This window comes from Phyllobates terribilis, unplaced genomic scaffold (genome assembly GCF_046119375.1).
Source record: "Phyllobates terribilis strain yellow unplaced genomic scaffold, ASM4611937v1 Scaffold_7__3_contigs__length_470593459, whole genome shotgun sequence".
NCBI lineage: Eukaryota > Metazoa > Chordata > Amphibia > Anura > Dendrobatidae > Phyllobates > Phyllobates terribilis.
Window position 1 is genome coordinate 289,147,592 of NW_027362767.1, and position 23,894 is coordinate 289,171,485.

The window sequence follows — 23,894 nt, forward strand, 5'->3', positions numbered from 1 at the left end:
TATGAAAAGAATTAATCTGATCGGTAAGCGGCATAACGAGAAGAAAAATCAAAATGCCAGAATTACGTTTTTTTGGTCTCCGCAATATTGCAATAAAATGCAATAACGGGCGATCAACAGATCTTGTCTTCCCCAAAATGGTATCAATAAAAACGTCAGCTCGACGTCCAAAAAATAAGCCCTCACCCGGCCCCAGATCCCGAAAAATGGCGACTTTTTCTTTTAAACAAACTTTGGATTTTTTTTCAACAAGAACCTATACATGTTTCGTATCTACGAACTCGTAATGACCTGGAGAATCATAATAGCAGGTCAGTTTAAGCATTTAGTGAACATGTTATAAAAAATAAATAAAAAAAAAAACAACAGAAAAACAACTACTGTGGAATTGCACTTTTTTTTTTTGCAATTTCACCGCACTTGGAATTTGTTTCCCGTTTTCCAGTACACTATATGGTAAAACAAATGGGGTCATTCAAAAGTACAACTCATCCCACAAAAAACAAGCCCTCACATGGCCATATTGATGGAAAAATAAAGTTATGGCTCTTGGAAGAAGGAGAGCAAAAAACGAAAGCGCAAAAGCGGAAAAGGGCCGCTGCATGAAGGGGTTAAAATAGAATACATAGTAAGTCTGCAGCCTGGAGTTTGTTTAACCTCCAAGCTCGCCTACTACTCCTAGAAAGTGTCTGCATTCAATTGGTGGATTTATTTTTCCTTCCCTTCAGAAAATACTACAGCTGAGTACTTGTAATAAACATTAACTTGTAATTTGCTTACATTTTTTTTGTGCTTTGAAGCTAATTTGTTCCATCCATTTAACACATGTTCGCTTTGCCATAGTTATTAGTTTCTCCACTGTTTACTAATCTAAAGACACAATATTTTATCCAGTCTACTCAGCACGCAGCTCGTAGGAATGTAACGTCTGCAAGTGAAAGTGAAATTCTATAAAATGATAGAAATGTTGCTGCCGTTTTAAACTAAACAAATATTGCATGTTAGAATGTTTGTGGAATTCCTGCCGCCCCAATGAAACGGATACTTGCTGAGCATTGTGTAGAGAATGTTGGGATAATTAATCAAATCCAATATATTATGTTAAGAGAGGAAATATGTTGGTATGGCAAAAGAAAACTTTGCTGATTGCAAGTCTTGTGTTAATGAATGCATTCTGCATTGTGATCGGCGCACTGTGCACGCTTGTTATTTCAAGAATATTCGGGCTCGGAATAGTTCACTTGAGGATGATAGAAGAAATACAAACGCCCAAAAATAATGAGGATTTTATTTTACAGCTGATGTTCACTCGGTTTGGTTTCCGTGGCATAAATAATGCCTTTGTTCACTAAAGCCTATTCGGGAGACTGACAACACATGATATGTTTCATGTTTTATTGAGGTGCTGCTGCCAAGACTGCTTTCCATTGTGGGCATCCTTCTACTAGGAGTTATCAAGGTTACACAGAGTAGGGTTCATTAGTAAATAGGAAGCATTAGTTACAGCTGGAATACACCTTCCGCCAGTGCTTCTGATATGACTGTCTCTGCAGAGGCCAGAACTGATGACTTATGGTCCACCTGGTACCTGACCTTGATGCCACCCAGTGGCCTCAACGGTTGGCGACCGGTGGTTGAGATGTCATCACTTTCAGTCCTCGCAGACATTCCAGGCAATGTCCGAGTGTTAGCATTTGGGTAGAGGGGTGGATTCTGTTGGTAAGTTTTGCTTTTCTTTTCTGTTTATAAAAATCCTTAGCCTTTGAAAAAGTAGCAGAAAAACCCTTGACTTCTTTTCCCCAAATTTGTGTTGATACCAGAATATTTTGCATAGTAATTTAGTAGGCTGTGATACTGATGGAAATACTTAGCATACAATCAAAGTTAGAGGACATCAATGTACACTTCAATGGTCAGACCTCATTTACAAGGTCGAAACAGAATCATGAGGCTTTTACTTTATATTTTATATTGTGTTGATCCATCAGTGTTCTCAGATGCAACACATATTCAGTCATTTAAAGCACCACTCCAGCGTATTTTTTTATTTCAGGACTGGAGTGGTGCTTTAAGTGATGCTTATGACCGTTACCTCTGACTTCCGGTCAGAAGTTGCGGTCATAAGATGGTGGAACAAGACTGAAGCAGCACCGGTAAGAGCTGAAGGCAGCTGGGAAGTACTTTACTAGGATCAGGGAACTTAGATTAGGTCATAAGATGGTGGAACAAGACTGAAGCAGCACCGGTAAGAGCTGAAGGCAGCTGGGAAGTACTTTACTAGGATCAGGGAACTTAGATTAGTAAATCTAAGTTCCCTGATCCTAGTAAAGTACTTCCCAGCTGCCTTCAGCTCTTACCGGTGCTGCTTCAGTCTTGTTCCACCATCTTATGACCGCAACTTCTGACCGGAAGTCAGAGGTAATGGTCACCAGCTCTCTCAGTGTAAGCCTATAAGGGCCTTGTTCTGGTCTCTTTCTGGCTCTCATAGACTTACATTGATTTGTGACTTCATGCTCACCCAGCAAACACTGAAGCAATCGGGCAGGTCACAAACTGCTGAAGGCCGGCTGGAGCGGTGCTAATAAAAGATGAAGGCGGGAGCTGGTAAGTATATTTTACTAGGGGCAGAGAACTTAGATTAGCAGCACCACTCCAGCGCTACAATAAAAGAAACTGCTGGAGTGTTGCTTTACATTTATTTGTTTACTTTGGTAAATACTTTGAGGGAGCAGTCAGACGGCCGTATAAATAGTAGAGGATTAATTCATCCCACACTCAAATGTCGTGAATGCAAAATACATTTATTAATACACAGACAATTTATTCAAACCAAGTTGCAGAGCGACAGTGGTAAGACGTTTCGGCCACAATCATTTAGTCGCTTACTAAAAAAGAAGATACATGGTGTCAGTGCCAAATTTGTAACATTCTATTCAAAGTTCCAATCATGTTACAGAGAAGTATGACGAAGAGGTAGGAGTGGAGGGGAGGGCGGGGTGGAGAGGGGGGGAAAGGGATGTAGAGGAAAGGAAAGACGAGGGACGGGGTGCTGGGGTTACATATAATTAGTTTCTAGGCATAGTATATACAGTATATACACACAAAATGGGATAGAAGAACCATAAACAGTATATAGTAGATAAAAGAGGGATTGATTCTTACTTGTATGGGTGGTTTGAAACTGTTTAGAGTCTGAAAATAGGACTAAAGTCCAGGAAAGAGGAGGGCTGCAATATCAAGATGTTACAGTTTAAGTATGTTACCCATGATGTGCTAGTCAGATGATAAGTTTGTCTGGGGTGATTACCTCAACCAGGTCCAATAGTGATGCAGAGCCATGTGGATCTACAGAAAAATAGTATGGAGAGTTAAAGATAGTTGTATACTCATAGTGACATGTGTAGCCCATCCTATGGTGGCTGGTCAGTAGCTTACCATGTGGTCATGTGGAGTCCCTGTATCGTCAGGGTGTAGGTCCCAGGAGAGATTGTGCCATTCATTGGTGGTGTGGAGGGGCATAGCGGCGATCCTGCGCCTTGCTTGGGCCGTGGTAGATGGCATAATGGGGAGGCTGTGCTTTATACACCGGCGGGGAACGCCGGACCGGAAGTGCATCACTGTTATGGGGGCGTGTCACCGGAAGTGACGTTCCGCCGGCCCCGCACTGCGTGATTGGATGGCCAGGCATTGCCTGTGTTTACACACATGGTGCTACTTCTCATGTTGTGCAAGGTGGTTGTCAGGGAGACTGAGCAGTGGCGCATGTGCAGGGGACCAGGCTATGCAATATAGCGCTGTATAGATGCATTTAGAATTGCTTGGACACATTAGGTGTATTGAATAGAGGCATTATATATATATATCTCCCTAGGGCACAGTATGTTACCCATGTCATTATTGTCCTGGTACTTAACAAACATAATGAGTCAGTATTGGATGGTACAAATAAGGGGAGTGGCCTGCTGGAATGGTGTTAGTGTAGCCGGGACACAATTATAGAGTATTAAATGGTATTGGATGGTCACATGGGTGGTTCATGGGGCACCTTAAAGCATTATAAACAAATAATATTATACGTAAGGATTGAGACACTCACCCATGGGGCAGGATGGATTCAGTGTGTCTGTGGAGGGAACAAACCAGTGAGTCAATAAATCCAGTCAATTTCTCTATTTAAACCATTAGGCGCAAGGGTTTGCACGGTATAAATCCAATATGCTTCCCGTTGTTTTAGTAATTTCACATGATGACCACCCCTCCTAGGTCTTGGAACATGTTCGATGACTTGAAAGCGGAGTTGCGCTACAGTGTGCTTCGCTTTTGTAAAGTGGTCTGGTAGTGGTAACCATATTTTACCGCATCTAATGGTTGATTTGTGACTTGCTATGCGGTCCTTCACATGTTGTCGTCTCACCCACATAGAGAAGGCTAAAGGGGCACTTAACTACGTAGATGACGAAATTGGAATCACAAGTATGGAATCCCTTGATGGGGTAACTTTTGCCGGTCCTGAGGTGCGTAATGGTGCCTGATTTAATTACATTAGAGCAGGCAGCGCAGCTCAGACAAGGAAAGGTCCCGCACCTGCAGGTACTCAGTAGCCGTTGTGAAGGTGTGGTACGTGAGCTCCCTATGTCAGCCCTAATGATCTAATCCTTGATGTTTGGGGCTCTCCTTATGCACATCAGGGCCGGGGTGGTAAAGGCTGGAATGTGGGGATATGCTTTGGTAAGGAGGGGCCAATGTTTCCTTATTGTAGTGTGGACTTTGGACATGAGTGGATGATAGTTATGCACAAAGGGTACCCACTCTGGTTTGGAGGAGGGGGATTGGGTCGGTCTGGGTTCCTGTATTCTAGATCTTTCATCTGAAAGGAGTCGACTTGGGTAGTTCATCTCCTGAAATTTAAGTGACATCTCCTCAAGGCGTAGGGGGAGGGTGTCGGGGTTAGAGACAATTCTCCTGACCCTGTGGAATTGGGAGCGAGGAAGGCCATCTCGAGTGGCCTTGGAGTGGCAGCTTGTGTAATGCAATAAGCTATTGCAGTCGGTTGGTTTAGAAAAAAGGTCGGTTGAAAGGATGTCGTTATCCCCGCAGATTACCATTGTGTCCAGAAAGGAGATTTGTTGCGGACTATAATTTAGTGTGAATTGTAGTTCTGGTCTGATAGAGTTAAGGGTGGTTAGGAATGAAGAGAGTGTCTCCGCTGACCCCTGCCACATGAGAAAAATGTCATCAATATAGCGGTGATATGAGGTACAGTGTCTAAGGAAGAGCTCGTTGGGATAGACAAAGTCAACTTCAAATTCATGCATGTAGGCATTAGCATAGGCTGGCTCTACATTCAAGCCCATTGCGATGCCCTGTTCCTGTATAAAGAACTCGTCTCTGAATATGAAGAAGTTCTCATGGAGAACTAGTGATAGGAGTTCAAGGCAAAATTGGACAGAGGCAGGTGACAGGTCAGACTGTGTGAGAAGGTAGGAGGAAGCCTCCAGGCCTTTGTCATGGGTAATGGAGGTATATAGACTGCATACGTCCATTGTGGCCGAAATGTCTTACCACTGTCGCCCTGCAACTTGGTTTGAATAAATTGTCTGTGTATTAATAAATGTATTTTGCATTCATGACATTTGAGTGTGCGATGAATTAATCCTCTACAGTTAAGGGGCACTCGCTGCCTATTACATCAGCACCTCCACTTCTGACAGAGTGCACGCAAATTATTATTTTGGGCCGTAAAAATAGGACCGAGGATGGAACGCAATGCATGGATTGGCCATCAGTGCTCCTGAACAGAGAGTGATAGCTTTATGTATTTCTATGCAGCTGCCACGTTCGGATCGGGATAGCCCATGCACTTCGTTCTGATTTCGGTCCGATTTATACAGTCGTCTGACTGCTCTCTAACACACACTTTTCATCTTTGAAATTCCAACACCAAGAAGGAATATTTGTGGAATAATGGAAATCACAGAACGGATAGAAATGTTACTATGCAAGTGATGAAAAAAGAGAAACAACATTTTCAAAATATCTTGATTTATTCAATATAGAGTATGAACACCACACGCAGAAATCCCCACGCTTAAACGCCTTGCCATATTATCAATGAGGTTACTAATGGTTGTCCGTGGAATGATCTGCCACACTGAATGTACTTGACCAACTCATCAAGATCTGCTGCTGGCAGCTCCATTTGCAGTTACCAGCCAATGACGTCCCAGATGTGCTCGATGAGAGACCAGTCCGGAGATGCTGTAGACTGGTAGCATGTTTAGGCCATGCAGACTGCACACACTAGCACAATCAAAATGTTTGTACCACTGCTTCCACCACAAAATCAATGTAACGCCAAGCTGTTAGGGTACCTAGAATGAAGACTAGATGAGTCCAGCTACTGTGGAGTATATCGGCTCACATCATAAATCCAGGAGTAGGTTCGGGTGACCTCTTTGCAAAGGTTCCTTAATGGCGTTGCCCGTGTGGTCTCCAGATGAAAAATTAAGTGAAGTAATGGGCGCTAGAATAGAGGTCTATCCTCTTCAGTGATGAGTAACTTTTGTTTTGGATGTAATGACAATCAGAGATTGGGCTGGAGACTAAATGGACAACGTTGGCAAGAGGCCTTCACGAGGGAACGTTGGCATTCATTTTTGGATCTGGTCTGGCACATTGAAAGATTGACTGTGATTACCATGGGCAGAAAAGACTGTTTTGATACACCTTCTCCAATATTTCAAACAGGAATTTTTTACATAAAAAAATGAATAATACATCAACTTCTCATATTTAATAACCAATCACAATGTCTAATATGTTTTTAAGATCATAGTTAATTGGCTCTGGGAGTAAATGGGGCATTCACTTCAAAAAGTAAGATACTCTTTGTTCTTGCGAGCATCATGCTCAGATCCACTCTAGTCATGACTTTAAACATGTATTTTTGAAACAGCAAGGGTTTCCCTTTGAAACAGAGGTAATCTTTGTTTCAAGGCAAAAATCTTAGACACATCAGGCCACCAAAGATTGATTAAAACAGTACACCTTTCCCGTTTTCAGTATTAGACAAGACTTCAATACAATATAAATGAATAGTTTTAGGTAAGAATTTGATTGTAATTATTTCTATATATACACAGCCCAAATTCCAAAAAAGTTGAGACTGTTTAAAATGTAACGAAAACAATAATGTAATGATTTAGAAATCTCTTATGGCCATATTTTATTCACAACAGAACATAGAACACAGATCAGAAGGTCAGATTTAGATATTTTTCCATTTTATTTGAAGAATTACACTCACGTAGAAATTGATGGCAAGAAAACATCTAAAAAAAAAAAAAAGTTGACACAGGGTTAACAAAAGGCTGCAAAAATAAGTGCCACTAATGAAAAACAGCGGCAGGGTCAACTTTCAATTCAGTCACATGGCTATACATAAAGAATATGTTAGAGAGCCAGAATCTCTTAGAACCAAAGATCGTCAGATGTTAACCCGTCAGTGAGCAGCTTCATCTAAAAATCAGGAACAATGCAATAAAATGTTCCTCACTGCAAACTTGCAAAGACTTTGCATGTCCCACCATCTACAGTGGCTTGCAAAAGTATTCACCCACCTACCTCCCCCTTGGCTTTTTACCTATTTTGTTACATTACAACCTGTGTTTAAATGTTTTTGTAATCCGATTTGTATGTGATGCATCAGCACTAAATAGTCTAAGTTGGTTAAGTGAGGAAAAATATACGCATAAAATAAATTTATGGGGTCAAATTAACTAAAAATTGGCATGTTCATATGTATTCACCCCTTTTGCTATTAAGCCCCTAAAAATTTCTGGTGCAAGCAGTTACCTTCCTAGGTCACATGCTTAGTGAAATGAAGTCCACCCGTGTGCAATCTAAGTGTCACATGGGCTGTCAGTACATACACATCTTTTCTGAAAGGCCACAGAGACTGCAACACCATTAAGCAAGAGGCACCACTACACTAACCAAACAACACTATGAAGACCAAGGAGATCTCCAAACAAGTCAGGGACAAAGTTGTTGAGAAGTACAAGTCAGGGTTGGGTTATAAAAAAAAAAAAAAAAAATATCCCAATCTCTGATCCCCCAAAGTACCATCAAATCCATTATCCTCAAATAGAAAGAACATGGTACCACAACAAACCTGCCAAGAGAGGGCCACCAAAACAGAGTGTGTGAGAGTTTTGTTCTTACCAGTTCAGGTCTCCATTATTTTCAATGGGGTTCGGGTACTGTTCTGATACCCGAACCGAACATTCTCAAAAGTTCGGGATTAGGTACCAGAACCCGAACTTCCACTGGTCCGCCCATCCCTACATACGACCACAATAAGTCATACACTCCATAGAGGTGGCCTTTATGGAAGAGTGGGCAGAAAAAAAGCCTTTACTTACACAAATTGTAAGGCTCGTTTTGAGTTTGCCAAAAGACGTGGGAGACTCTCCAAATGTATGGAGGAAGGTGCTGTGGTCAGATGAGACCAAAAATGAACTTATTGGCCAACAATGTAAACGCTATGTCATGCGCCAAACCAACACAGCTCATCACCCCAAAAACACCATCCTCACAGTGAAATGTGGTGGCAGAATCATGCTGTGGGGATGTTTTTCAGCAGCAGGCACAGGGAAAATGGTTGTCGAAGGGGAAGATGGATGGTGCGAAATACAGGGATATTCTTGAGAAAAGCTTGTTTCAGTCAGTCAGTGATTTGAGACTGGGACGAAGGTTCACCTTCCAACAAGACTGACCCAAAGCAACACACGTGATTTAAGGGAAATTGTGTAAATGTTTTGGAGTGGCCTAGTCAAAGGCCAGTCCTTAAGTATCTGTGGTCAGACTTGAAGATTGCTGTTCACCAAAGGAAACCATCTAACTTGAAGGATCTGGAGCAGTTTTGCCTTGAAGAATGTGCAAAAATCCCAGTGACAAGATGTGGAAAGCTCATAGAGACTTATCCAAAGCGACTTGCAGCTGTAATTGCCGCAAAAGGAGGCTCTACAAAATACTGACTTTAGGGGATGAATAGTTATGCACACTGAAGTTTTCAGTTATTTTGTTCCATTGTGTTGTTTGCTTCACAATAAAAAGAAAACCAAATGCTCACAGTTTTAGGCATGTTCTTTACCTGAGCTAATGCAAACCCTGAAAAAACTTTGAAATTCCAGGTTGTGAGCTAGCAAAACACAAAAAATGCCAAGGGGGGTGAATACTTTTGCCAATCACAGATGTGATATTGGATCATTTTCCTCAATGATAAAATGGCAAAGTCTAACATTTTTGTCTCTGAATAGTTGATATTAAAATGTGTCTGCTGCTGACCTCCATTAAAGAGAAACTGGCACCGGGGTTTTGCTAACCAAACGGAGAGCAGCATGATGTAGGGATAGAGACCCTGATTCCAGTGTTTTATAACTTACTGAGCTACTTGCTGTAGTTTTGATAAAATGGCTGTTTTATCTGCTGCAAATGACCAGTCCCTTGAATGCTGAGCTCTGAATTCCCTCATTCAAACCCCTGCTTTCTTCCTATGCACAGTGTACATAGAAACCTGTCAATCAGGGGTGTGGTTGGGGTTATACCTACAGTTATAGGGAAAAAGTTGTTTGCCCAATAATAATTTTCTAAATCATTTGTATTGACAATTCTGCTTTTAAATAGCCTCGTGGACTGGATGGGATCTGTTCTGCAGGCTGTGCATGAATGCATTAGGAGATGGAGTGGGATGCTGTGTCTCCAAAGCTTTCATGTCCAGTAGGGCAGCCAGGGATGTATGATGTGATGTCATGCCGCGTCTCCTACTGCACAGTAATATGAAGTATGGGAATTAGAAAAATGATTATTTTGCTCACTTTATTTCCTCTATAACGGGAGGTACACCTAAACCAACAGTCTTGATACATCATTGTACCACGTGTCACCATTTCATCTGGCATGTGCTTAGTTGGGCCAACATTTGATTTTCGACAGGGCACTGACCAAAGCACACCCCATCGGATTGTGTTGCTTCTGCTTGATGTAAGAAAAAAAAATGATAGAGTGCTGTATCCAGATACACTGGCCTCCACCGGAGCCTTAACCTAAACCCAGGACCGGAAGTGTGAAGAAAAAAACAACAACTGACCGGTGCTTACAATACATAGGAAGTTTTTCAAGGCTGTTGGAAGGTCATCACTGGTGGCTACCTCCTGGAGTTAATTGAGAAAATGGCAAGTGTGTGCCACAGTGCTCTTGAGGGCAGGTGCAGATGAGCGTATTTTTGGTTTTAGGGCGATTCGACAAAGCATCAGATCGCACTCAGACCAAGTTTGATCTTCAGATCGCACTCAGACCAATGTTGATCTATGGGGCTATGCATGTGTCCAATTTTTTCCTCGGATAGACTGTTCGAGGAAAAAAAAAAACGCTGCATTCCCGAGTTTGATCCGATATTCTGGTCGCACTCGGCCCTGCAAGTCAATGGAAATCACTGGACTGCACTCGGATGACATCTGAGTGCATGTAGTAGTAGAACACGGCACTCCTGAAAGGTGCACAAGTAGGAGCCCAAACTGAAGTATAATATCTATGAAGAACTTGGCACTGACTCCTATAGTCAGTAAGGGTGCCATACCTTTAGTGGTATTCCCACTCTCTAGTCGTGCAGTATCCCTTATGTAGTTTCAGCATTTAGTCCTATATACTTCTATGGCAATCTGTATATCTGAAGAAGGTCTAAACTGAGGCCAAAACATCGTATTATTCACTGTGAATTGCAAATAAATCATCTTTGTTCTACATCACCTGCGTGTAGTCCAATTATCGCAGCCTCACAGAATGGAGAAGATGGAGACACATTCTTCTCCTCATCGGAGGCACACTATGCTCACACTCTGATCACAGTTTGATCTGTGGCATTTGTATATTTCTCAAATGCGAGAATCCACTGTCGTCTGCACCTACTCTTAGGCAAAAGTCGGCTACTTTGAGGATTGTAAAATACAGTATCCAAAACTATTTTATATTTGTTTTACTTTTAGGTTCCAATGACTTATTATAAAATGGTGTAAGAAAGGGGGAAAAAAAGGATTTTTTTGTGTCCAAATTTGTGACCATTTATAAATCTATACCACAGACCATGTGTACAGCACTTCTGCTCTGTGTCCTCTGTCCACAGCACTACTTTATAGCACTAAGTATACTACTACTTCACATGCAAGTGTTTGTCCACGTAAATATCCAGTCATTTTTATAATGTTCTTTTAATATTTTGTCCCCCAAAAAATGATTCACCCAAAGGTTGTGGCTACGAGCATTAGATGTTTCTGTGACTCATTCTCTTTCTCTTTTCAGATCCAGGCTCAGGCAGGGGCAAGAAAAAAGGTAAGTGTGACTGCTAGGAAATGGGCTACATGCGGACATCTAAGGCTATGTTCACACATCATGGTTTTTTTCAGCGTGTTTTTTATGCAAATTTTCAGCTGCGTTTTGCAGTACCAGCAAAGTCTGTGAGATTTCAGAATTCTTAGTTCACACATCATTGGGGTTTTTTTGTTCAGGATTTGGCGCTTTGCATGGTTTTTTGAAAGATAGAGCATGTCACTTCTTTCAGCGTTTTTTCACCCATTGGAAGTAATGGGTGATGAAAAAAACGCATCAAAAAACACAGGTGCCAAGTTTTCTGTGTTTTTTGTGCATTAGGCTGCGTGCCCACTATGCGTTTTTCAGGCGTTTTTGCCGCTGAATTTCCGCAGCGAAAACGCTTAAAAAACGCTTGTTAATACGTGCCCCATGTTCCACAATGATAATCCGCGTGTGCTGTGCACATGCTGCGGAAATTTCCAATGCTGATTATCATTGTGGAAAAATCCGCAGCATGTCCATTATTTTTGCGGACACGCAGCGTAATTGCCGCTATTGACTTGCATTGAATCACTTAATATCCGCATGACTACATGTGCACATGCGGATATTATGCGATTCTATGTGCGGATGGTACCCGGGTCTGGAGAAGAGGAGACTCTCATCCAGACCTGGGTACCATAGTACCTGTAAAAAATAGAATTTAAAATAAAAAATAAAGATTATACTCACCTTCTGATGGCCCCCTATCTCCTCTGTGGTGTTTCCTGGCTGCCTGGCGGCTCGTGATGGTCTAAAAGGACCTTCCATGATGTCATTTAGTCATGTGACAGGTCACGCGACCGCTGCCGTCAGCTGTCGCGTGACCTGTCACATGACTTAATGACGTCATGGAAGGTCCTTTTACACCACCGCGAACCGTACAAGAGACCGGATGCAGAGGAGAAAAGACCAGGGGACATCGGAGTATAATGTTTATTTTTTACCATTCTTATTCTTTTTTTTTTTCTTTTTTAAACTATTTCTTGGTCACACTATATAAATCCATGCCGGCTGCATGGATTTATATAATGTGACCAAGTTGTCAAGCACTTTCCAAGTGATGCTAAAATGTCTTGGAAAGCGCTTGACAACCCGCATGCGGAAATGCATGTGAAGAACGCTTGACAAATGCTTCTACCTGGCAGGAAAAACGCATGTACAATCCGCAGCGTTTTTCCTGAGAGGGAAATGCAGAAAAAATCTGCAGCATTTCTGCATCGTGGGCACTTAGCCTAAACCAGAATGAGATTTTTTTTTTCACTGAACTTTATATACATGCATAACAGAGACAAAAGGACAGTGAAAAAAAAACGCACCTAAAAAAAGGCGAAAACAGCAACAAAAATCCTGAACAACCTCCTGGCGAGAGATCAGGTTTTGCTGCAGAAAATTGACACAGAAAAAAAACATGGTGTGAACATAGCCATAGACAAGTTACACCTTTTGTCTATATTGTAACAAAACTACTGTTGACTTTTGTTATTTAGACTATTTCAGGCACAATATATTGTTTTCATTGCAATATCCATTTTTATTAATAAGTACATGCTGGGTGTTTGTTGCACTGTTATTTAACAATTACTAGAGTTGAAATCATATTGACTTATAGGACTATGGTCCTTTGGGCTTTTATTTGAGCCTGTGTTGCACTCATACACCCCTGGGTCTTACCCCCATAGTTACTCATTTAGCTTTCCCAACAACAGTAACTTTCTTTTATTTGGTTGAAACTTGTCATCTAATATTTCTGCAAATACCAAGACACCCTTATACTTTGGGGAAGGCTGCATTGCTCTCACTGTTAAGTTGTCATGCAAGTTTTAATTTGTCTATTATTACACAATCTACTTTAAATATATGTAACTATAATTCATCATGTATTCTACAGCAATACTCCTAAACATTGAAATTGCATCACCAAGAAGGAAAAGTTGTGGAATTATGGAAATCACAGGATGCATAGACATGTTACTGATATGCAAATTATAAAAATAATGGAAACACAATTTTTCAAAACATCTCGATTTATTCAGTATGAAGTGTGAGTGCAACGTGTTGAAATATACGTCTTGGCATGATATCAATGAGGTTATTAATGGTTGTCTGAGGAATGTTCTGCCTTACTGAATGCACCTGAACACAAAAATCATCAAGATCTGCTGCTGGCAGCTCACTCCTAAGTTACCGACCAATGACGTCCCAGATGTGCTCGATGGGAGACAAGTCCAGAGTCGCTGCAGGCCATGGTAGCACGGTTAGGCTACCCAGTCTGCTCAGAGTAACTCAAGTCACATATGGCCCTGCATTGTCATGTTGAAAAATGGGACAATTTGGAGAAATGACCGTACCACTGGTTCCATGACCACACTGAGCTGTTAGTGTACCTGGAATGAAGACAGTATGGGTAAAGTTACTCTACATTATGCCACCCCACACCATAATCACAGGAGTTAGACTGGCCATGAGTCGTTTTTCATCAAGCTCATACCACTGCACTTAAACGCTATCATGGCGCAGATCAAGTTGGCAATGGCGGCCTGGATTTGAGGTTTATCCTATTTAACAATGAATCCTGTTTTTGTCTTGTACGGATTCATAGCCAGAGATTGGTCTGGAGACCACAATTGCTACCCTATGAAAGGGTTCTTCACAAGGAAACGTAAAAGTCTCCTAGGAGCAGTTTTTCAACACAGCGTCAGTTTGCATGGTGCTAGTGCCACTGTGTGCGGCTTGTGAGGCCAAAAAGTGCTACCATGGCTAAATTCAGATGTTTTGAAAATTTTGTTCTCTTTTTTTTCATAATTTACATATCATTAGCATGTCTCTCCATCCTGTGCTTTCATAACTTAACAACAACTTTTTTTTTTGGTGTTGCAATTTCAATGTTCAGGTGTGTGTGTTTACACAATATTTGCTGTTTATTTAGCAAGTGTCAAAAATGTAATGTACTTTGATGTGGTGTTAATTTACCATCCCAAAATGTTAAAAGAAATATTGATAGATCGGGCGATTCTGAATGCAGAGATACCAAATATGTGATTTTTTTTATTGTTTTATTTTGAATGGGGCGAAAGGGGGGTGATTTAAACTTTTATATTTTTTAAATCTTTTTTTTTACACTATCTGCTTGCTTCAATAGACTCCATAGGAGACTAGAAGCTGCAGTTATCTGATCCCCTCTGCAACACACAGGAGATGAGCAGATCGCTTGTATGTAGCAGATTTGCTCACTTGCTATGAGCGCTGACCACTGGGCGGCGCTCATAGCATCCCGGCAGTGACAACCACAGAAGTCTCCTGTAGACCCCCGGGTTGTCATGCCACCCATCGGCAACCCGCGATCATGTGACAGCGTCCCCGATGGGCGGGGCCAATGACACGCCTCCCGGAAATGCGAGTTGAATGCAGCTGTCAGAGATTGACAGCAACATTTAACTGGTTAACAGCCGCGGGTGGATTGGGATTACACCCGCGACTGATGCGGGCACATGTCAGCTGTACAGATCAGCTGTCATGTGCCCGGAAAGGTAGGGGCTCAGCGCCGGAGCCTGCACCAACCAGGGGGACATGTCTCATACTATTGCGGCACACGTGATAAAGGGGTTAAGGATCCTGTCATTTGTATTAAATGTCTCTATTTTGTGTTTTATGGCCGCTTGTGACGATACAGCGTAAAATCTTAATTATGCCAGACATACTTTCTGATGGCAAGAGCAGCACTCCTTTATTTTTATGTTGACTCTTTAATCTCTGTTCTTCTTTAATTGATTAACACAGACTATTATTTGTATAACCCTGAATGTTATCTGCTCTTTGATTCTGAAACAATGAAGTGTATTTGCAAGACCCCTGTGATACCAACTATGTAAATAGATTATCTCAACAATGATAGGTGAGCCCTGCACCTTTACCTCTGACATGTGATATACACACTAAACTTTGGGGGAGGAGGGTGAGAGCAGTTCTGCCATTCAGGGGGCTGAGCCCAGAGAAGCAGAAGGGACATGTGTTTTTGTAAGAATCAGACATGAGCCCAGAGAAGCAGAGAGAGTCTTGGGACTGAGATTCTGAAGGACTTTGGAAGGAGAATGAGAAACATCCTCCAAGACAGCAGATGGCTTGCATGATATTACCAAAAAGACACAGATTTGAATTCTATATTATTCTAGCCTAAGGGTACCGGCCCTGACTGGAAAGATTCGGATCTGCTGCATTAACAATCAGAGAGACGATGGATACATTTTGGGAAGTCCAGGAGAGGACAAAGAAGTCACCTGGCCCCATGGATATGTTGTTTTGGGGTTGCTAGGAGGGACCCACCGGTCATCTAGAGCCCATGGAGACATTTGAAGTTGCCAGGAGGGACCCACCGGTCGCCTGGCCCCATGGAAACTCTGAGGCCAGATTTGGACCCTCGGGTCTCCTGGTTTTGTACCTCGATGGACTGTTAGCTTCCTAAGCTTGCCACTACCTTCTCTTTGTGGCGGCCTGCCAGAAGCGGGAGGCCACTGGTTGGTTGAGGTAGTTGGCCCTGGAAGTCTCCAAAGTCGCGGCTGTTCTATCCTAGGCAGGCGTAGAAGGGAGGGTGAAACTGTGTAATGTTGTACCATCTTGGGTATTTGCTGGGACTGTTCTGTGTGTTTATTGTCCACTTTGTGGTTCAATAAAGTATTGCCACGCTGTTTTACCCTCACTCTGTGTTGTTTGAGTAGCGTTGTGCCCACGGAAGACCCTGGGTCTTCACATTTTGGTGGCAGCGGTGGTATACTACTCAGCCCAGCAGAGCTGGGGGAGCTGCAAGGGACAGGTGTTAGCACACATCGTCCAAAGGGCTCCACAACCAGGGAGGCATGTAGACAGACCCAGCAGACCATAGGTGAGGCATACACAGCGGGTTTCGGATGCTACCATGTCCAACCCCACCAGCCCGGCCTTGGGAGGAAGATCGGAGAGAATATACAGCAGCAACAAGATATGGCAACTACAGGAGCTGTGCCAGCTTCAACGGATTGAATGCCAGGCCACCGACACTCATTGGATTTAATTCAGAAACCACAGGATGCAGAGGACGGCATGTGTGGACACAATGGATACCAGTCTGTTTCTTCAATTGCGTGTGTAGTTTTTTTGCAAGGAAGACATGGAATATACTCTGAGGAAACTGAATGATACAGAATTTTGTTCTATTGAAGGTGAAACATCTTACATTCATGTCTGTGCTTAAGGACATGCTGATGGACTGTCTCCAACAAGTGGAGAAGAATGATTGGGATCCTGTCATGTCTGGCTAATAAAGATTGGGGGAGCAATGTGACAATACAGAGTAAAATCTTAATTATGCCAGACATGCTTTCTGATTCCAAGAGCAGCATTCCTTTATTTTTATGTTTACTCTTTAATCTCTGTTTTTCTTTAGTTGATTAACACAGACTACTATTTGTATAACCCTGAATGTTATCTGCTCTTTGATTCTGAAACAATGATGTGTATTTGTGGCACCCCAGGGGTCTGGTTTCCACAGTAATGTAATGTTATGTCTGAGAGCAGGTGGGAGGTCCTTTGGTCAGGGATCCTGTGCATGCCACACCTCCTGCCCAGTCTTGGGAGGGGAAGAACTTCCCCTATAAAAACCCGGGGCTGAGGCAGGGTGAGGAGTCAAGGAGAGTAGAGAAGTGAAACAGTCATAGGAAGAAACAGCAGAAGCTCAGTGGGAGCAATACTACTACGAGTCAGGGGCTGGCAGCTGCAGAGCTCGCCCTGACTGAGAAGCTTTCTTACCGGACCCGGCGTCCGAGGCTGTGGGGACTAACTCTTACCCAGCAGCAGAAGCCGACCGGCAGGGGATTTCAGGTCCTCAGGCCCAGAAACCCGAAGGCAAGGTCACACGCGTGGGACCAGCACCGCCATCGTGGAGCGGAAGCCATTAGAAGGCCCCGAGTCACCGGCCATACGGGTGAGCACCACACGGCACACTCAGGGACGTGGGCTACTTATATCCGCTTCTAGCAAGGTAGCCAGAAGAGTACAGTCAGTTTGGGAGGCCTACAACTCCGCCTGGCCAGGGGAGATCCCATCTGCTCAAGGACTGACCAGGCCCCGTTCGCTAGCAAGTACTCCGGGAGGGTCTATCGTTGTTACCAGTAAAGACCCTGAATTACACCGCACCGTCTCTGAGTGGTTCCTGCTACCCCCATCTTCCACGTCGGCTGCCCTGAGGCCATACCCCTCCCGTTGGGGGTTATACTATCACGCTGCACAATTCTACACCGGCCTCAGCGGTCTGCCCTGCAGCGGCAGCTCCATAGCTGCAAATCAACGGGTGGCGTAGTCGACACTCAAATAACACCTATCAAGACTGCCACACACTGAGTTTGACTCCCTGGGCACGGACCGGGTCCCCGCCACTCGGAGACTACAACCCTCATCTGATCCGGTTCCGGGTAAGCCCCCGTGCGCGAGACGCTGCGCGACACAGCCGGCCCAGGGGCGCGTCAACTTTGGCGTAGTCGGCAGGATTTCGTGCCCGCAACCACCGGGTACTGCGTGCCTGAAAAGCAAAGACTGTTCAAACTTATCAGTGGTGAGGTTTCCCGCCATCCGGCGCCATCTTCTGCCTTCTTCCCGCCATCCGCGAAGTTTTCCCGCCATCCGGCGCCATCTTCGGCCTTCTTCCCGCCATCCGTGGAGTTTTCCCGCCATTGGACGCCATCTTGAGGACGCCGCGCGGGAAGAAGAGGGGCGTGGACTCCGAAAGCGCGCGAGAACTGAAGCCCCGCCTCACGTCCGGACGTTGCGTAAGGTCCTGGAAGGAGCCCAGCAGACGCCGACGTCACCGGAGCGCGACGGAAGGTCCTCAACCCTGACGATCTACTGCGGAGCCGCGGCCTACGGAACAGGATCATCGCAAGGTAGGCCACGGTCCACTAGGGGGGAGGAAGATGTCAGATGCGGAGGAGAGCTTCACTGCCTCAACCCCCGCCAGCGCCACCGCTGCTGCAGTTATGCCCTTCACCATGCCCTATATCCCGGGAGCAGCTTGGCTACCCCAGTACTCAGGGGAGTCACATACCCTGAGTGACTTTAGAGAAAAGCTGGATAGCCTCTTCCAGGTATACCCCCTCACAGAAGAGCAAAAAGTGAGCATCCTGGTGGCCCAACTAACCGGGGCAGCCAAAAGGGAAGTAAAATCCTGGCCACCTGGGAGGAAGACTGTCGCAGGGATACTAACCCGGCTGAAGGATACCTTTGATACCCGCACCTCAGCCGAGATTAAGCTTTGATTCTACGGGTGCAAGCAGCGAGCGCATGAGAGTATAAGGGACTATGCACTAAACCTACAAGAGGCCCTGAGGGCCATTAAGCAGACCGACCCTGATGGAGTGGGAAACGAGGACAGGCTGTTGACCGAACAATTTATAGAGGGACTATATTGTAATGCCCACCGAACCCAGTTGCGGGCGATGGCCTTACAGGATCCCCATCTGGGCTTTGCACAGTTCAAGGACAGAGCCATCCGGGTGCTCCGAGAACCGGCACCGGGTGGCGTTGTGACCCACAGGCGCCCAGCTATCACTTACCACCAGTAGGCGGCGCCCTTGTCGGCAGGGCCTGTGGGAGCTGATGCGCAGGCTTTGGACAATGACCCGGCTCCAGACCTACACCATCAGGTCCAAGAGCTAGCTAAGAGCGTTGCTGCGCTAACCCGAACTGTGCAGTCTTTACAGGTTTCCACCCCAGGGAAGATCCAGCTGGCATCCGGACCGGAGGACATCCCGTGGCGTCGACCAAGGAGGACCCCACCGGCCAGAGGAAGACCCAGTGACCGATACAGCGAAGACGGACGACCCATCTGCCGCTGCTGCAATCAACCCGGACATATGGCAAGGTACTGTTCTTTAAACGGGCACAACCTGGGGTAGAGGGCCAACCCCCAGGAAAAAGATCACCAGGCCCATCGAACTGGCGCGACAGATATGTGGGAGGACGTCCAGTCTTGCCTGTGGTACTGGATGGCATTCCCATGAATGCCCTACTGGACACCGGGTCACAGGTCACCACCATCCCGTACGTGCTCTTTAAGCAGTACTGGAATGACTCGGATATTACCCGCTACCCTGACGACGACTTGAGTATCATCGCCAGCAATGGCCAGCCCGTGCCACAGATCGGATTTAAAGAGGTGACCATCAAAATCGGTAGAGTCGAACTGGCAGCACAGGGACTGATCATTGTAGATATTGACAAACATGAGAGTCACCCAAAAATAACTCTAGGAACTAATGTAATTGAAAATTGTCTTGCAGAGGTGATTTTCCTTTTACAGCAGGTTGCCAAGAACGCCAGCTCCGGCGAGCAGCGGGTGCTCCAGAAAGAGATCCGGGCACTGATGCGACGGCAACAGGTGGAACTCTCCGGCGGTGAGATTGGTAGCGTAAGAATGTGTGACCCTTTTCCTATTGCCATGCCCCCAAAAAGTGAAATGATGATTTGGTGCCGGGCAGCTATTGGTCTGAGAGGTAGGGATTACCAGGCAATGGTAGAACCAGTTTACTCGGACAGTAGGCCCACCATTTTGACAGCACGGGGGGTGGTTGATGTACGCCATGGGAGGGTGCCCGTTCGCATAATAAATATCGGGGAGAGGGAAGTGTACCTGCCCCGGTATGCCACGCTAGCCAAATTATATACCATTAACCAAAATTCTATACAATCTGTGGAACCCTTGCCTCCATCTCACCCGGAGGAAGGTAACGGCTCTAAGAAAAACATGGAGGACTGGTGTCAGCAACTACATCTGGGTACTGACTCCACTCCCGCACACCAGAAACAAGGAGTCTATCGGGTGGTTCAAGAGTACGAGAGAGTGTTCAGTAAACACCCGTTAGACTTCGGGCGAGTCAAGGGGGTAGAACACCACATCCCCACGGGAGACCATCCTCCTATAAAAGAGAGGTATCGACCCGTACCCCCTGCCCACTACCAACACGCCAAGGGGATGCTTAGAGACATGAAGGAGGCTGGGGTGATCAGGGATAGCTGTAGCCCCTGGGCAGCTCCACTAGTCTTAGTCAGAAAAAAAGACAACACCATGAGGATGTGTGTAGATTACCGGAAAATCAACCGTATCACACACAAGGATGCGTACCCCTTACCAAGGATAGAGGAGTCATTGGCTGCTTTAAGATCTGCTAACTTCTTCTCTACCTTGGATCTCACTAGCGGGTACTGGCAGGTTCCTGTAGCAGAGGCGGACCGGGAGAAGACCGCATTCACCACCCCGATGGGACTTAGCGAGTTCACCTGCATGCCGTTCGGACTCTGCAACGCACCAGGAACCTTCCAACGACTAATGGAGTGTTGTCTGGGCCACAGAAACTTCGAGACGGTCCTGTTGTACCTGGACGATGTCATCGTATATTCCAAGACGTATGAGGACCACCTGAAACACCTGGCGGAAGTGTTCGAAGCTCTGGCGAGTTACGGCCTAAAGGTGAAACCCTCCAAGTGTCACCTCCTGAAACCAAAGGTGCAGTACCTGGAACACGTGGTGAGCGCTGATGGAGTGGCTCCCGACCCTGATAAGATCACCGCAATTAAGGAATGGCCAAGCCCCTCCAGCGTAAAAGAAGTGCGGCAGTTCCTCGGGTTGGTAGGCTACTACCGAAGGTTTATTCCCGGTTTCACCAAAAAGGCAGCACCTATGCAGGACCTCCTGATAGGCCAGTCCCGGAAGGCCAAGAACCAGAAGCCGCCCTTCAAATGGGAGGAGCTGGAAGAAGAGTCCTTCCGCCAGCTGAAGATGGCCCTCACGGGGGACGAAATCCTGGCGTACCCGGATTATAGCCAGCCCTTTATCCTCTACACCGACGCCAGTAACATCGGGCTAGGAGCCGTACTGTCCCAGATCCAGCAGGGGAAGGAACGAGTAATCGCCTACGCCAGCCGAAAGCTGCGACCCACCGAAAGGAACCCCGAGAATTACAGCTCATTTAAGCTAGAGTTCCTGGCCGTAGTATGGGCAGTCACCGAGCGCTTTAAGCATTACCTCGCTTCTTCCCGGTTCACCGTGTACACGGATAACAACCCGTTGACACACCTGGACACGGCAAGACTCGGTGCCCTGGAGCAGAGGTGGATGGCCCGTCTGTCCAACTACGAGTTCACAATCAAATACCGGGCCGGACGCTCCAATACCAACGCGGACGCCCTGTCCAGGATGCCCAACCTGCCGGACGAAGGAGAAGATCCGGAGGGACTGGAAGAAGTTGAACTCCCTGCGTTCCACCGTCATGGGACTATCCAGTATTCCCACCGGGTAAGGAGTAAGCAGGCTGCTACGTTGAACCCCTTACCTCACTACAACTGGGCGGAAACGCAAGACAGCGACCCTGCCGTCCGACTGGTGAAGGAGATGCTGACTCGCCCGGAGGCTTGCCTTGAACCAGACGCTCCGGAGGAAGCCAAACAACTATGGGCAGAGAGGAGTCGACTGTTCCTTTACAAGGGGAAGTTGTGCCGCAGAATGGTTAACTCCCGGACGCATGAACTACTCTGGCAAGTAGTGGTGCCACGAAGAGACGCAGCCATGGTGATGGAGGCATACCACGACGGAGCTGGACACTTCGGGTGGAAGAAGCTGGAGTTCCTGCTGCGCGAGCGATTCCACTGGGTAGGCATGAGGGGAACCATTGAGAAGTGGTGCAGAGACTGTGGCCCGTGCAACCGGAGAAGGAAGGACCGTGCCAGCCAGAAGACTCCCCTGCAGTCCATCGTCACCCGGCAACCGTTGGAACTGGTAGCCTTGGATCATGTAAAACTGACCCCAAGCAGAAGTGGCTACGTCTACGCGTTAACCATCGTGGATCATTACTCCCGGTTCTTGGTTGTCGTCCCCGTCAAGGACTTAACGGCTCAAACAGCAGCTAGAGCCTTCCAGCAGCACTTCTGCCGTCCACACGGGTACCCGGACCAAGTGCTGACGGACCAGGGACCTGCCTTTGAAGCGGAGGTCTTCCAGGAATTCTGCAATCTGTATGGCTGCCGGAAGATAAGGACGACACCCTACCATCCGCAAACTAATGGACTTTGTGAGAAAATGAACCAGGTGGTAATGGATCTTCTAAAAACGTTGCCCCTGGAAGAACGCAGTCTGTGGCCTGAGAAGTTGCCCGATCTGGTGGACCTATACAACCACATCCCGGTAGGTTCCACCAACTGTACCCCGGCTTACCTAATGAGGGCAAGACCTGGTAAGTTACCTGTTGACCTGGAAATGGGAGTCCTGACACCCGAGGACACTTCACCAGAAGCAGACTGGGACACAGGGAGGCAGCAGCAGTACCGGAGAGTACAGGAGAGCGTGGAGCGAAGTCTCTGTCAGGCTAGGGAAAGACAAGAGAAAACTTACAACCAGTATGCTCCCGCTGTTCCCCTGGTACCCGGAGAGCAGGTCTTGAAGAGGAAGAGACGGCTCCACAAGTTGGACGACCAGTGGGAGAAGGACCCGTACACCGTACTGCCCTCAAGCCACGAGAACCCGAAGGTTTGTACCATCAGTAAAGACGGAGGATAAACCACAGCCATTGTATCCCGGGACCACCTGAAGAAGTGTCCCGAACAACTGAGGAACCCTGAAGAGGAACAAGAAGACCATCGACCCGTAGAGGAAAGGGAAGATGTGGTTAGTACTGTGCTCGGGGACTTCCCTCGGTCTTGGACTCAAGTCAATGGTGCAGTTGTGGTACCCGTACTCACCTTCCTCCAACCAGCATCCCAAGCACCTACGGAGCAACAGGTAGAGCTGGAAGAACAGCCAGTCCAGGAGGCAGAAGACCCCACACCCGCAGACCAGGAGGATCAACCCTCTGCTTGCAGTGAGCCTGCCATATCCCTAGTGAGCCAAAGAGCCGGTAGACAGCTGCCCAGTTTACCCTTGACAGCTCCTACACCCTGTAGTTCAGGGCTAGACAGTCAGCTCCGTAGGTCCACTAGGGCCACTAGAGGCCAGTTACCCGCACGTTGGAGGATTTGAAGTGTATAAATTGTTTTATTTATGTTTACCTGTGTATTGTTGCTTGTGTATAATTTTGTGTTTCTAGTTATTTGTAGGAGTCCTTGGTGGATTTACCGGGAATCCTTTGTACATAGTTGGAGCGTAACCCAGGATGGACTAAAGACAGTTAAGGACTCGGGGCAGGACAAACCCCTACCTGGTTACGTCTCCCTGTTTTGGTGAAATGGACACCTTGCTTTTCTTCAAAGACTGCACCCGGTTACGGACATGCCGTGACCACCTTTATGTGTTTCTTCTTATTGTACTATTATTGTTGTTATATCTTGTTATGTTTTTCTAAAATATGTTTAGTCCCGGAGTACTAAATTTCACTAGGGGGGAATGTGGCACCCCAGGGGTCTGGTTTCCACAGTAATGTAATGTTATGTCTGAGAGCAGGTGGGAGGTCCTTTGGTCAGGGATCCTGTGCATG

At 45.9% G+C, this 23,894-nt stretch overlaps 1 protein-coding gene across 4 annotated transcripts in view; it reads left to right on the top strand.

The window, feature by feature from the left end:
• The window catches only part of EDA (ectodysplasin A), a 174,875-nt gene that overhangs the window by 124,652 nt on the left and 26,329 nt on the right, over positions 1-23,894 (top strand). For all 4 annotated transcript variants that reach the window (XM_073640928.1, XM_073640929.1, XM_073640930.1 and 1 more), the window contains exon 3: positions 11,359-11,388. In XM_073640928.1, the coding sequence (XP_073497029.1) occupies positions 11,359-11,388 (30 nt within the window). The remainder of the gene's footprint in view (positions 1-11,358; positions 11,389-23,894) is intronic.